We start from the raw sequence: 16,135 nt of genomic DNA, 5'->3' as shown, positions 1-16,135 counted from the left end.
CGCTGGCTAGCTATGGCTGGCCGCTAGCCACCAAAGGAAGCCAGCCGGAGTTTGTTCCTCCATATTAGCCATCCCTCTCCTCATCAACTAGAGCACCTCGAATCTTCAAGGCCTCGCAAGTCGCAACAGTCAAGGCAAACCGCCAACGATAATTCTCTGTTGCGCGTCCGAGCATGAGGGACTGTTCGAGAGCATGGGCTACGTGGCCACCGACGACGAGGTGTCCCGCATGATGCAGGAAGTTGACGCCGACAACGATGGCTACATCAGCCTACTTGAGTTTCACCACGCTCATGGAGTCCGCCTCCACCGATGGCTACATCAGCCTGCCTTATTAGTTTGTCGCCTTGATGGAGTCTACCTTCGCCGATGCTGTCGAGGAGGACCTGCACTACATGTTCATGGTCTTCGATGCCAACAGCAATGGCTTCGTCACCCCCGCTGAGCTCGCGTTCGTCTTGTGCAGCCTCGGGGTCGGGGAGTCCGCTACCGTCGCACAATGCTGCCGCATGATCCAGCATACCGACCACAACGGGAACCGATCTGAGTTTGCAAATTAAAGGACATGCACGCGGGAACTGCGACCGCCGCGAGCGAATACGCACGGGATAGGTGGATGGCTAGCGGTGTCGGTGAGCTATATCTAGCATGCGACAACGTACTCCGGGATAGATGGCTTGTTAAGTTGTTATTTTGGAACACGAGATACAATTCAATACCTGTTCGACTCTCTTTTCCTCTCAAAATACACCTGTGCCACCACTCCTGAAAAGAAATAGTCATACTAAAGCTAAACTTTGAGAAGGCCTTTGACAAAATTGAGCACTCAACCATCCTGGAATTATTGGAAGCTAGAGGCTTTGGGAAAACTTGGATTTCTTGGATCAGCAACATTTTTTCACCTGGATCTTCTAAGGTATTACTCAATGGTGTCCCTGGCAAAAATATTCATTGTAAAATAGGTGTGAGGCAAGGTGATCCACTTTCCCCTTTGCTTTTTGTCCTGGCTGCTGACCTGTTACAATCTGTCCTTAACAAGGCAAAGGACATTATTGGTCTCCTTAATTTGGCCATCCCTCTTAACAGCTGCACTGACTTCCCTGTCATTCAGTATGCTGATGACATCTTGATCATCCTCGAAGGAGATGCTAGGCAACTCTTCTTCCTCAAATCTGTCCTCCACTCTTTCTCTGTGTTCCACAGGTTTGAAGGTCAATTACAGTAAGTCTCTGATGCTTCCCATCAATATTTCTGAAACCAAGTTTGATCTCTTGGCAAATACCTTTGGCTGCTCTAAAGGTTCATTTCCTTTCACTCATCTTCGGTTTCCACTTGGCCTCACGGCCTCACCAAAACTAAGGTTGAGGATTTCCTTCCATTGGTAAACAAATGTGAGAGGAGACTTGCATGTGCTTCTTCCTTCCTTTCTCAAGCTGGGCAACTGGAACTGACAAATGCAGTCCTCACTGCTCTTCCCACCTTCCGTCTCTGTGCCCTTGCCTTGCCTAAGGGAGTGCTCAAGCGAATTGACAAATTCAGAAAACACTATCTTTGGAGGGGATCAGATTTAAATTCTAGGAAACCTTCCAAAGCTGCTTGGGAGATGGTCTGCAAACCAAAGGAGGAGGGAGGTCTAGGGGTTTTGGATCTACAGAAGCAGAATGAAGCCTTACTGATGAAAAATCTAGACAAGTTCTTGAACAGAAGAGATATACCCTGGGAACAATGGTGTGGGAAAAACACTATCCAAATGGAAAGCTGTCAGGCAACACCCTAAAAAAGGCTCCTTTTGGTGGAGGGACATCTTAAAGCTCCTTGAAACTTTTAAATCCTTATCTAAGGGTAAATTTGCAGAATGGTCAAACTTGCCTTTTCTGGCAAGACAATTGGATGCAGCAGCCACTCAAGTCTGACTATCCAGAACTGTATTCTTTTGCCAAGAACAAATGGATTTCAGTTCATTCAGTATACCATCAGCAATCAATCAATGGTCTTTTCGGTCTGCCATTGTCAACAGAAGCCTTTAGTCAGTTACAAGCAGTGGAATCCATAAGAGAGCACTTTCCATTGATGGATCAGCATGACATCTGGAACTCAAATTGGGTTGCCTTCTCCTCTTCAAGAGCATACAAATTTCTGATTGGTCACAGCGAAGTCCACCAAGCTTTCAACTGACTCTAGAAATGCTTTTGCCAACCAAAGCAGAAAGTCATCTTCTGGTTGCTTATAAAGGATAGGCTAAGCACAAGAGATATCATTAAAAGAAAGAACATGCAACTTGAATCATATAACTGTTTCGTGTGCAATTTGAGCGCTGAGGAGACCTCTGCACATCTGTTTCTTAATTGCCCATTTGCTAAGCAATGTTGGAGTTCAATTGGAATATCCTTCCAAGGTAACATCATAGCTACAGAGGCTATACTGGAGGTAAGATCACAGGTTAATAATAGATTCTTCATGATCTCAACAATTTTGATGTCCTGGGCAAAGGAGGTGTTCAAGAAAGAAATCCAGCTTCTGACCCTAAGGGCCAAGGCAAAGGACTCCGCTTTATTTGATCAATGGATCCAGAATCTGTCGTAATTTTCTTGCTTCATTTTATTTTCTTTCTTTCATTCTTTGTTTCTTAATTTTTCTTGTCTTGACTGTTGTCTCCTCTTGTGACTTTATCTTTAAATAAAATTCCTGTAGGGGCGAAAGAGTCCATAGGGTTAAGTACAGCTAATGACGTGATTTGCGAAGGGGTTAAGTACAGCTAATGACGTGATTTGCGATCACTGGTGAATTATTTCTGACAATATGGACATCATTGCTGCCGTCATGCATGCCCGTTCCAATAATAGCGGTTCGTGGCTTCTATTGTTCTCCTTTCCTTGGAAGTCACATATTCCCCCCTTGGATATTACCGCTGTAATAACATAAGCGACACCATGAAATCCAAAACCATCGGTTTACCACGGACCTGTCCCCGTCCGGTATCGAGTGCACCAAAGAGAATCGTAGTGGTATTCTAGGAAGACGGATTTGTTGCATCTCAGTCCTCAAACAACGATGCGATTGACACGTGGCTCGACCGCACGCGCGCGCCTATTTAAACCGCTCGAGCCGCACACCTGAAGAACCACGGCAAGTGACCAAGTGCAAGTGCAAGTACAAGGCTAGCTACAGCTTACGAAGGGGGTAGAGCTGTTAGCAATGGCGAACGCTACGCTTGCCGTCGTCCTGGCCGTGCTTGTTCTGGTGCAGGTTTCGTGCGGCGTCGCGCGGCATCACCACGACCCGGACCCGTGCGGCGGGGACTCGGTCCTGCTGGGCCACAAGGGCAACGGCTGCTCGTCCCCGGCGGTGTCGGCCCACGGCACGCGCGCGGTGATGACGGTGAACGGGTTCCAGAAGGGCGAGGAAGGCGGAGACCCATCAGAGTGCGACGGCAAGTACCACAGCGACAACGACCTGATCGTGGCGCTGTCCACGGGGTGGTACGCGGGAGGGAAGAGGTGCCACAACAAGATCCGCATCACGAGCGTGCAGAACGGGCGCACCGTGGAGGCAACGGTCGTGGACGAGTGCGACTCCCGCCACGGCTGCAAGAACAACATCGTCGACACGTCCAAGGCCGTCTGGAAGAAGCTCGGGCATGACACCGACATCGGCGAGGTCCCAGTCACCTGGTCCGACGCATGAAACCAGCCGTCGGTCGCGCGGAGGGCGGCCGGTGGTCTTGCCGGCCGGCCGCCAGCAAGGGAAGGACGAAGACATGTTCTTTGATCAGGTCCCCTTGTCCCGGCGGCTTGCGTTGTTGTTGTCACGTACGACGTGGAGTCTGTAATTGTACCTGCATCTAGAGAATGAGAGGATGACGGTACAGTTGATTTGTGTGTCGTTTGTGACAATTATTGCTACTCTCGAGGCATGCTACGTACCTAGTAGGTAGCTAGAGTGGCAGAATAAAACTACTTGCATGGTGTACGCGACTTGTCATGTAACGTTAAGGTGTTCCTGTCAGTCTATCAGTTTCTAAAAACCACGTGTTTGTTCATATATATCGCGTTAGTTGTTCACCACTCAGTTGTTTCTAAATGTTGTAAAACACGTTGACAGCAGTTAAAATCTGTCTCTCCCCGTCTCATATGAGCAATGCAGTAGATAAAAATAAAAGAATACATAGACACGAGATAGAAGAACTATTCTTTATCATTCGAATACTGATGATTATAACGTAGAGCTCTCATCTCATGTATATATAGTTCACAGCAAGCTTAAGTGAATGGACTAAGATCTATAATTCCTCCTCCTTTCTTTTCAAGTTAGAATCTTTATGTTTTACAACACTTCCTCTTCGACGATTATCACGATATGTACATGCCTCATTGAAAACTCTAACCGAAAACCTAGTGGTAATTTAAAACAGTTTAGGAGAAAAGAGTAGATCGTATTCGCAAATTACATTGCACACATATTGCCTCATTAAAAATCTTGTGTAAAAACCCACATAGGGAAAAAAGAATACAACACTTAACATTTTTGGCCATGTATTATTCTTCAACATCTTCTATTCTTCATGAACAAATGTCAATAATGTTCATGTTCTATGCATAAACTTCAACATTTTGCCAAATAAGATCCTATTGGTTTACTTTCGAGGCAGATTTAATCAAATATGATCCCTCATAAAGTCATCCTTTGAACTTCATTGCTCAAATCACTGAAATCACACTTTTCATAATTGTATGCATAATTGGCACCACAATACTTTGTCTTTCAAAAACTTGGCTTGCAGTTCTTCTGTGAATTGTGAAATGAATAAATATGAGCAATATTCTTGATGTGTATATGACATTATTAGTTGTACAATACAAATAAAATCTATCTTTCTAGGGAACTAAATTCTTTAAGGGGCCGTTTGCATCCTTTCATTTGGAGGAATTGAAATCCACTTAATAAATTAGGCTATTTGGCTTGGAATTTGACATTCCACCACTTTCTAAAGTTCACATATAAGTCTATCTCAAATTCATAGGGTGAAAGATGGAAAGTGATTCTATAGATCACAATTCTAATGTTTCTACTTTGCAACTTATAACACGCTCTTCAACTCACTCTCCTATGGTAGAAATGCAACACATAAGTATCTTTCTCGTATAGCCAACACTTATATACAAATATAATCCATATACAACCATATTAAATTAATTAATGTGTGTCTAAATTGTAATTATTAAAATAAATTTAATTCCAAGGATCCAAACGAGACCCAAGAGTATTATAGGGGTAAATGAGTTATAATGATATATATCTTCTAGATAGTACCTCAAATCTCATTCTAGAGTTTGAATACATGTAATGGATTTTCAAATTATATTTTTCTACATGTCTCTAGGATTCGAATTGTACCCCTAATAAGTAGTAAATGTAGTATTGCATTTGGTATTTAGGGGATAATTCAATTGTCAATATCACTAATATTCTTATACCTTCTATGGTATTTAGATGATATGACCACTTCATTGTTAGTTTTGCAATTCGAGTGTTCTATAAGACAAATTCATGGTGTTATTATTCCTCATTTGCTTTCACTTGGGTCTATGTTCACGCCTGAGATTAATGGTATTCTTTTTAAAAATTGATTGGTAAATACTTGTGGGGTATGTTTGGACATCCAGACGATCTCAAATCAAAAAAGTTTAAACTACAAAGTTGTAGATCTCGTCGAGTACTACAACTTTGGTGTAAAACTCGTCTTCGTCGAACATCATATGAGAAAGCTATGAAGTTTTTCGTGCAACATATCACTACCGGTTCAAGCTATGAACCGATAGATAGTATCAATGTCTATTTTAGCCAAAAACCAGCAGTGATGACCCAATATCACTGCCGGTTCCTAGCTAAAACCGACAGTGATAATATTAGCGTCAGTTTTATCTAAAACGATGACCCGAATATCACCGTTGGTTGATCCTATCACTGCACAGGTTTTAGCCACAGACTGGCAGTGATGGGCCTACAGGCATTATCTCAGCCGGTTTTGAAGAGACCGGCACTGACATTTGACACATAGCAAATGAAACTCACAAAGACGTGACGTGATATATATAATTCGGAGGAACATGATTTTACAAGGAAATAACACGCATATACCAAACAGCAGTTTGTTCTAGCCCTTCGTGAATGGAAACTTTTATTCAACCTGTCCACACTATTAAGCGGAGAGTGTTAAAAAAAACTACTTGTAGTATGACTGTCTTCAATAAGGAGATCCAAACCTAAAATGGGTAGCAAGAGACCTAAAATTAGTCTCCAACAAAGTACCTATACGGGAGACCTATCTTTGGTTACCTGAGAGGTACAACCCAAATATAAGTATCCTCTCTCCTGGAAACTCATTTACAGAAAGGATTCTCTTTTGGGTCTTATTGTTAGAGAAGATGCCGAATAAGTATTGAACCTTTTACCTGTAGCGCTACCCAAAGAACGAATAGGTCTTGTATTTTAGGTGTTGTCGTTGGAGATAGCCTAATGACACAGCAGCACGCCGGCATCTCCAGAATATGTGCCCCTCGCCGCGCGCCCATCCAACGGGGGGTTCTGCACCCTCGTGAAAGCAAACTTTTATTTGACCTCTCCGGTATCAAGCGGAGAGTCGATCTAGCAAATTAAACTACCTGTAGTAATTAACTAGAGGTAAGGCACAACCGCACGCCGGCATTTCCATACCGCGCACCCATCCAAAGATCCAACTCGGTGCGTGACGTGTGAATTCAGGCGTCGGACCAGGTGACGGGGACCTCGCCGACCTTAGTATCGAGCCCGAGCTTCTTCCAGACGGCGGGAGAGGAATCCACGATGTTGTTCTTGCAGCCGCGGTTGGAGTCGCACTCGTCCACGACCGTGGCCTCCACGGTTTCCCCGGTGTCCTTGCTCGTGATGCGGATCTTATTCTGGCACCTCTTCCCTCCCGCGTACCACCGCGAGGACAGCGCCACGATCAGGTCGTCGTCGTCGTGGTACTTGCCGTCGCACTCCGACGGGCCTCCACCGCTCCCACCCTTCTGGAACCCGTTCACCGTCATCACAGCAGAGGTGCCGCCGCTGCCGCCATCGGGCTTCCGGGCTGTGGCGCATGAGACCTGAAGCAGAGCAAGGATGACGATGACTGCCGCAATCTTAGCCTTCGCCATCGCTATTTAATTATTTATTGCTAATGAGCTCTATCGAGGTGCTGCACTGCCGCTTGGCCCGTGGGGCGTATATATTGGCGTGCTCTCACTTCTCAGATCGTTGAGCTCGATACCAGGTTAATTGGCCGGGCCCTATCTGAGACAAGTGCGTTGCGTTGTACTATCAGGAATGCTAGCTACTATCCGTATGTAATGATATGTGTCACTGTGTCAGGCTGTCAGCTCGCTGCGATGTTACCATATCCGCCTCTCGGTAATTCCTGCGCAAGAACAACTGATGAGCAAGCCGATGTTTTGTTTTGGAAGCTGAAGCTGGAAATCCCCAAATGTTTAATTTGAGTGGACGTGTACTTCATCATTCCACTGGCTGATCAACCGAAGAAATTGCATACGTCATGTCCAATACGAGTTTCATATACTTTGGTTCCCTAATGAAGGGCCAACGTGCCTTGCTGTCACTCTGTCAGGTGATGATTAGGAGACTTAGTCAACCGTCAGGTCGGACCATGATACAAAATGAATTTAATTTCCGTGGCAACACGAGGGAAGTACGTGTTACTGAAATTTGACCTATAAGCTCTGTTCGTTTGGCTGATAAGCCATGACTGAAAGTGCTGTTGACTGATTTGATGTGAGAGAAAAATATTGTTCGTTGGCTGAAAAAGTTCGGCTTATAAACCAATCGAACAGGACAATAGGTTTATTTGCAGTAAAGTTAATTTATTTTTGCCCTCAACCGTACCGGGGTTTAGCCTACCCCTACTCGCCTCCATTTACTGAGTAACGATTTTTATTGTCTTAAGTCAACCATTCTAACCTCTGACCATAAATTGCTTTTTACCTGTTGAGTTTGACTGCTTGGAAAATGGTACAAGTAGGCTGATCTTGAAAGTTGGTATAATAGCAATGTGCATTTGTCATTTTCTACAAATATATCGTAACAAGCAACTATTCCAAGTTTAATAAAATCTTATAGTTCCAAACAACTGTAGAATGTCACTTACTGTTTTTATCAGGAGGGAGTAAGTTAGCTTAAATGCACTTTGGAAGAAATGTTGAGGGTACTCCATATTTATTTGTCTCGAAAGTATGTCTGAACTATCTTTGCAAAAAACAGAGTTTAATCTATGTGACATATATTAGAAGAGATTTGCATAATCACTGGCTACTAAACACACTAATCCTATCGGCCCATCAATGTCGGGTACGCTGGAGCCAGCAGTGATCTAAATTCATTGTCGGAGTCAAAATGGTGCACCCAACATTAATGATTGAGATCCCAGTGACCTAGCAATGAAGCTCTACTCTCACTGCTGGGTCAAGCCGTGACCCAATAGTTATGTATCTGCATAGTAGAGGCATGAGCCGACAGTGATATGTTAAAACCGTTTCTTAACTTGGCCCGACAGCGGTAGTACAATATCACTGTCGGGTTCTGGATTTACCTAGAAATGTCCTACCTTCTTGGATTCACCTACCCGGAGTACTCGGTTCTTCACTGTAGGACCTAGCTACACATTGTATATAGGCCCACAACTTTTGTAACACCCTCAAATTTGCTTCTTTCGAAATAGATATAAATTGATTTAATTTTGTATTTTAGTGCTCATGAAAAACATAGGCAAATAAAAATTTGCTTTAAATTAAAATTCATCATAGGATGTAGAAACATTTCTGTACATTAATTTTGGTGCATTTTGATTCATTGTACTGAGTGGTTTTGACCAAATTTCAAAATGATTCAAATTGCTTTTGAAAATGTTTTGAAATAGAAGAAAAGGAAATAGGAAAACCTCTCTCTTCGTTTTCAGCCGGGAAGCCCACCTCCTTCTCTCTGTTTATGTCAGCCGCAGGCCCATGTCGGCCTTTCCTTCTCTCCACCCTGCAGGCCCAGCTCCGTCCAAATCCCGCGGCCCGCACCCAGAAGGCAGGCCAGCTGGAGACTAAGCCCGCAAGCGCGCCCCATCCCTCTCTCTGTCTGGCTGACGCACCGGCCCCGCGCCTTTCTTCCACTGACGTGTGGGTCCTCCTTCTCAGCCTCACCCCTCTCTTTCTCCTACCTCCGTCCTAGTCGGACTCGCCCTCTCTCTCTCTCCGTTGGAAATCGCCGAACCCGATCCCGGTTCTCTCGGATCTCCTGCGTGTGGACCAACCCGAGCCACCCCTATAAGAAGGAGAGGATCCCGACGCGCATCCGTTTCACATCCACGTACCGCCTCCGCCCTAGCTAGCAGTGCAGCCGCCTTGGATCTCGCCGAGCAGAGCGCGTCCGACCGCCGCCGCTGTCGCCGCTGTCCGCTGTTTCCCCGTCGTCGGTTGCCAGTTACCGAGCTCTGACCTGCCGTAAGGAACCCGAGTATGCCTTTGTATTTCTCTTTCTCGCTCTCTGTTCGTCACACGACGTTGCCGAACCCTGCAGGAAGGCCGCTGCCGCTCCGTCGAGCCCTACATCATCTCCGCCCGTTCCCCGTCGTCAAAATCACCCATGGTGAGTTCGAAGTCACCTCCCCTTTCATACTGTGCCTTCCCCGAGTCAAACCGAGGCCCATAGGCCCTTTTCTGTGTTCGCCGGCGAATTCTTCGCCGCCGGTCATGGCCGCCGTCGCGCCGGCTCCTTGTTCCGGCCGGCTGGTTTCATCCCAATCCGCCCCAGCTGTTCGATCTAAGATCAACGGCCAATATTGGACAATACCCCTTCGCCTGCTGTTTTGCTAAAAAAACCCCTGCAGTTTTATGTAATATAACCATCAGTCCCTGCTTTGATTTATTTCTGATTTATATTTATTTTAATTCGGAAATAGTTCACAGTAATTACGGTTTTGCCATCAGTAGCTTATAATTAGCATATATGCTATGTTCTTCGTTTTGACTCGTTCAAGTTGCGTTAGACCCGTTGCAATGCAATCTATGTGTTAGTGATGTTGTTTAACATGATTAAAGCTTTTGAATAAAATAATAATATGCAACCCTAATTAAAGTAATCTTTCGATAGCCGTATCTTGCTCACCGTAGCTCTGATTAGTGTGCTTTTCGCGCTTGTGTGTTCATAGCAACGTGTAGAACATCTTTAAAACCTTTTTACTTGCTATTTTTTATGATTGGTGTACTATTCTAATATAGCTATATTTGAATGTTATGCATGTCCCCGTTTTGGATGCTTGTGTGGTGTTTTATGATGTTGTCTAGTCGGTGAGCTATAAGTGGTGAGCAAAAAATAGTTCTTTGAAGGTTTGGGCTCGAAGAAGGACCTGAGTTTAAGACAAGTATAACATGTTGTTCTAGGCCAAGGCCTTCGAACATTGGTTGCCGCTCAAGCGAAATCAAGCACGAAATGCGGATAAAATGGGACTTGAGCGAAACAAGATGAACGATTTCATTAAGCTTGTTCCTCCCTTTTACATTCCCTCAACGGAGGCTATTTATACATGCCCATGGGCTTTGTATAGGACGTAAATGCCCTCCCATCTACTATAAAATCACAGAACATTCCCCACAGCTTTGGGCTCATTCGCCATCTAGAGCCCCCGCTTGCCTCAGATAGCGCCGCCCTGGCAAGACCTGGCTGACCCCACCTCATGTCGCCTGTTCAACCGACCGGCCAAGCCCCTGGTGGGCAAAAACTGTCAGACCTGTGAAGGCAGTCGGCTTCTTCGGTGAAACCTGTGGAAACGATCAATCAAATTGTTAACAGCTATTCGCCTAAGCAAATAGCCAAGATTGACTGCGCTCCCTCCTTTGGCAAAACCTGCAGGAACGATTAACCAAACCGTTAATAGATATTCGCCTAAACGAATAGCCGGGATCGACTGCGCGTCCCGCTTTGGCGAAACCTGCAAAAACAAGCGACCAAACCATTAATAGCTATTCGTCAGAGCGAATAACCGAGATTGTCAGCGAGCCAGTCGCTAGGGCCAAAGGAAAAGACTAGGCACAGCTTGGTCCCGGCCGCAGAGTCCACCCTTTCTCTATATCAAAAAGGGATGTCCAGGAATGGGACAGAAAGTGCCGCCCTTACTTCACTGTGGCGAGAAGGGGGCTCGACACATCCTTCTCTTCACTCATGTCCCGCCCTTTCGTCTTTTATTCTAGCAAAATGCTGAGTGCGCCGGAGCCCAACTCCCGTTATTTCACTTCCGCGAGAAACTGGGACGGCGATTGAGCCACACAGTGTGCCCATAGACGGGGCACGTCCCCAACATTAGCCCCTCAAAAATGCGCGAGGAGGCTCTCGATCCGAGCGCATTTGCCTCGCGAATTTATGGGACTACCGAGTAGTGGGGCTCGTATGCCGTCCCAGGCGAAGGGTGAAGGTCTGTGCGTGTTTGCTATACGTGTATATATGTATGTATTTTATTTTGTTATTACTATTATTATTGTAATAATATTAATTGTGATTATTTTTATTTTTGGAACAGTGTGTAACTGTTTTTCGGTTATCGCGCTGTGTAACTATTTCTCAAAATTCGAACCGTCGCGGTGGTTAAGCGAACCGTCACGTCATTTCCTCGATTCGCGCGCCAGGCCCTGTGGGTGCCTATATAAACACCCCGAGCCAGTGGAGCCATGCGCACTCGTCTTACCCTCAGCACTTGGTTGGGAACGAAGCTTTCGCTCCTTGGCTCTTTCGCTCAGGCTCTGGTTTGCTGACTCATCTTCGCCCGACCTCCAACCATCGCCAAGCTTTTCGTAGGTTTGTATTCATTTTTGTCTTTCTTGCTTTTGTTTTACTCTTTATCACGGCTGTACTATTTTAGTGCTATGCTTTATTCACCTCTTTACTTTTTCCTGTTTTTAGGTTTTCGTATGGAACTCGCTTGGATAGATGTCGAGTGAGTCATCGTCTGGCGCAAGTTCAACTAGCAGGAGCTCATGAGACGGTTCTAGTTTGGAATCTCGCACTAATTCGCAAAGCGCGTCTGAAAGAATGAAGGCGACATTGCGGAATACTCAGGGCCCTTTGTATGTTGAGGTTGCCGAAGAGACTGATACTGATGTTGAGATTGTGGAGGAGGGAGAGGAAGGCGAAACCGCAGGGCCAGTACCGGCTACTGTGAAAAAGGCGGTCTTAATTGATTCCTGCTACCTATTGCATTGGGTGATCCCCGCATCACCGAAGTGGATCTCGACTAGTATGTTGAGCAGGGGCTTTTGAAGTCTTCGCTTCGCGGGTTATGCCATGCTCCAGGTCAAGAGGAGGTGCCTCACCCGGAACTCTATGAGGCGGTTGTCTTCCGCGATTTCTTTGAGGCTGGGCTAAGGTTTCCTTGTGAAGATTTTGTGGGCGAGGTTCTGTAGCGTTTCAACCTATAGATCTATCACCTGACCCCCAATGCTTTTGCGTGGATGGGCATATTTGCTATGGCGCTGAAGATGTCTGGGTGTGCCTTGAGCGTAAATACTTTCGCTCGTTACTATGAGACCCATTTTCATGAGAAGATGGTGAAAGACATACGGACAAAGACCGAGATGGTGGCCCATTATGTGTCTTACAATTTCGTTCCAAAGAAGACAAAAGGCACCATGCAGATTGTGCCAGCTTATCAGAACAAGTGGCCTCGATGGACCGATTACTGGTTCTACCATCGCGTGTGCTCCAATGAGGATGTAACGGATGCGCTGATGAACGAGCTGCCAAAAGCACATATACTAGTGTCAGAGATGACTCCGATGGAAGGATTTTGTCTAGCCAAAATCTTGGCTGATGGCCCGCGCGACACAGAAGCTGCTAACGCATTTGCCTTGACTTCACACTGGCAGATCAGTCGAGACCTTATGGAGGAATGGGTAGCGTGTAATAGCCCTCCGCTGTCGCTTGAGACGAAATTTTCTAATGTTGTGTGAAGGGACGGAAATTTTCTAATCTTGGAATTGTGCCTTCAAAAGCGCTTCTGTCCAACTTTAGCTTTGTGAATCTCGTAGAGCACAAGGCTGAAGAAATTATTGGATTTTATGGCAGTAGGGAACACAAGGGCAAATGCCAGTCTTTGGCTGGCAAAAGGTGATTGAATCGTGTTTTCGACGTAATGGGTCTTGACTATGCTGAGCGATCGGACCCTTTGACCAGCATTTCGGTTAGCGCCTCTATTCCCCGTGGTGGTGGGACCCGAGGGCAAAGAGGTAGAGCATGGAAAATGATGGTGGGGAGCGGCATGAACACTGCTGCCATGGAATCCTGCAAGCGAAAGCTTAGCGGCCGAGGGTGTGCCCCTGCTGAACCTACCGATGTTCGCATCGGAAGAGAGATTGCTGGCAAGGTGGGCAATAGCAAAAATGTCGTGATCGGATAGACCCGCCGATTTGGGCAAGTCTGGACCGAAATGGTGACGCTATAGTTTCTCTTGTGCTTCATTTTTCGTTGCTAGTTTGGTTCGACCTTTCGCTTCATTGGTTGTTTACCAATTTGTTGATGTCGTTGCTTTTTATGTTTCAGGCGTCTTCGAGTTTTGGTGAGATGGCTAGAGCGGCCGGCAAAGCCAAGGTTGCCGATGTGCACGATGCCTTCGGCTTTGTGGACGCCCTGTCCATTGATCTTTTTACTAAAAAGGCAAAGAAAAATTCGCGCAAGGTCGTCGATCCGCCGAAAGAGCCTATTGTGAAAAAGGCAAGACCGACTTCTGCCAAAGAAGCGGGCTCTGATCGCCCGGCTCCTACTTCCATGACTTCTGCTGACATTTCAGGCTCTCCACTACATGGTAAGTCTAAATTTTATGCGGAGTATGTACGTTTAAGCAACAACTTAGTCCACGGGCAATTGTTTGGCCATGGGGAGCTGTGACTAAGTTCGTGGCCTGAAGATTACGGTGAAATGCGAGTTTATTCGGGATCGAGCTCCTCTGGCGAAATGAATTCCACGAAGGAGGAGTCTTACCGGATTGTTCATTCTCTAGGGGCGCGTCAACTTCATGAGTTATCGCCAACGTGGATTATCGCGCAGTTGGCTTGCTGTTGAACCCGAACGGGGCAGTTTTGCTGAAGCATGTGCTGGTTCGTTCTCAGCTCCGGAAGTGGAGAGGGACCTTTTGAAGGTTTTGAACTCGTCTCTTATAGAGGCGGTAAACTTCCATGCTGCTAGTGTAAGTGGATCGTGTGTGTGTGTATATATATATATATATATATATATATATATATATATATATATATATATATATATATATATATATGTAGCTGGCTACAAAATAACTTATTATGTAGCCACTTTGAATTACGATAATTACTATGTTAATTTACGAGATTATAGTAACTCCTTACTAGATGGTTTACTATAACGTTATGGCAAATATCCCCATATGTTATAGTAACTCAACTATCGTAAATATGTATTGACATTATCGTAAATTAGTATATAAAATTATCGTAAATGGAGGTGGCTACAGAATAACTTATTTTGTAGCTGGCTACGGAATATATGCAACTGGCTATAGAATAACTTATTCTGTAGCCTTTTTGAGTTACGATAATTATTATGCTAATTTACATGATTATAGTAACTACTTACTAAGTGGTTTACTATAATGTTATGGTAAATATCTCATGTATTATAGTAACATAATTATCGTAAATATGTATTCACTTTATCGTAAATTAAGTATAAAAAATATCGTAAATGAAGGTGGCTACAAAATAACTTATTTTATAGCTAGCTACCGAATATATATATATATAATTTTTGAGTGACGGCAGCTTTATGTGTCGTTCTTGATTTTCGTAGGCCATGCTCCTGGCCCGTGGACTCCGACACCAAGGGGAGGCTTTTCGTCGAGGCCTAGAGAAGGATCTTGCAACCAAGGACAAGTGAATCCGAACTCTCGAGCGGGAGCTGGAGGCGGCCAAAAAGCTAGCCGAGGAGAATGAGGCTGCTCGTAGGACTACAGAAGAGCATATTGAGATGATGCGTCATGATTTCAGGGATTATCAGAAGAAGAAACATGACCAACATAACAAGCTTGTTGCTGGTGCCTAGAGAGCCGCAAACATGTATAAAGATCTTATCGAGAGTGTGGGCGAGGAGTCAGAAACTCCCCGTGATGCTCCTGTTATTGATTTCATGGAATGGCTAGCGAATGAGCTGGCCACCGTGAGCAATTACATGACCGTCGGGCGAGAGTTCGCCTCTTTCGTTTCCCTCCATGCTTTCGCCCAAGCTTTGGAGGAGTGCAGCTGTGATCATCTCGAGAAGTTCAAGATCAAGGACCCTCAGACTTACTGGAATGCCCCTAGGCGGCAAAGGTTCTTTGAAGGCTTTTGGCGTCCAGGAGGCAGGGATCTCGCCCTACTAAGGGCTGCTATGAGCCGCAGCAAGGTTTGCCTCTACTTTGAAATCTTTTTGCTTTCGCTGCTTCCTTTCTGTGATGTATTGCCTAGATAGGTTCTTATGATCTTTTGGGTGTGTTTTGTGCAGTTCGTCGAAGAGTGCGCAGCGATTAAGGAGAAAGTGAAGAAGTACATTGCTGAGCGAAATGCTCGCGAGGGTGCGGCTAGAAGCGGTTCTAGCGATACTGAGGCTCTGCCAACCCTGGCTGCTGAGGTTCCAGGCGGCGACAACACGGGTGCACCTGGGGACAACGCTGCTCAAAACGGGGTAGATAACTAGGGATTGGTGTTTGTAACTATTGGAAAACTTTGTTCGATTTGATGTTTGTAAGGCTGCCTAAACTCTTTTGTGGTTTCGGTGCGCAGGTTCCGGATGAGGAGCCTGCGCAACCTTTGGATACTTATCCACTTATTATTAATTGCAATGGCTTTTATGTTGGAGGCGCGTCCTAGTCTCGCGATCACGAGAAATTTCTAGGGTCTAGTATGATTGGATTTTTTAGGTCTCGTTTCTGACGCTTTCTTAGAAAGGAAGGATTTCTTAATAGATTCTATTAGGAATTTGATGCGGCTATTTTGGAAGAGTGGAAGACTCGCCGTGAGCAATCTAAGCAAGAGCACGGGGAGTCCTCAATGTCTGGCCTAAA

At 45.4% G+C, this 16,135-nt stretch overlaps 2 protein-coding genes and 1 long non-coding RNA gene across 3 annotated transcripts; 2 read left to right on the top strand and 1 right to left on the bottom strand.

Moving 5' to 3' along the window:
* Nucleotides 1–3,145: 3,145 nt before the first annotated feature.
* Nucleotides 3,146–4,041, top strand: LOC136538886 (putative ripening-related protein 6). Its single transcript, XM_066530820.1, has one exon. It carries the CDS (start codon nt 3,196–3,198, stop codon nt 3,682–3,684), a length of 489 nt encoding a protein of 162 aa, XP_066386917.1. The 5' UTR covers nt 3,146–3,195; the 3' UTR covers nt 3,685–4,041.
* A 2,717-nt stretch (nt 4,042–6,758) lies between these two features.
* Nucleotides 6,759–7,178, bottom strand: LOC136538885 (putative ripening-related protein 7). Its single transcript, XM_066530819.1, has one exon. The coding sequence runs from the start codon at nt 7,176–7,178 to the stop codon at nt 6,759–6,761; it is 420 nt and encodes a 139-aa protein (XP_066386916.1).
* A 2,123-nt stretch (nt 7,179–9,301) lies between these two features.
* On the top strand, nt 9,302–13,861 carry LOC136538884 (uncharacterized). Its single transcript, XR_010779480.1, has 3 exons — nt 9,302–9,521; nt 9,598–9,666; nt 13,609–13,861. It is a non-coding gene; the product is annotated as an uncharacterized lncRNA (long non-coding RNA).
* Nucleotides 13,862–16,135: the final 2,274 nt, after the last annotated feature.

This window comes from Miscanthus floridulus, chromosome 2, assembly GCF_019320115.1.
Source record: "Miscanthus floridulus cultivar M001 chromosome 2, ASM1932011v1, whole genome shotgun sequence".
Lineage (NCBI taxonomy): Eukaryota > Viridiplantae > Streptophyta > Magnoliopsida > Poales > Poaceae > Miscanthus > Miscanthus floridulus.
The sequence above is the reverse complement of the archived record's forward strand: the minus strand, read 5'-3'. Positions and strand labels throughout refer to the sequence as shown.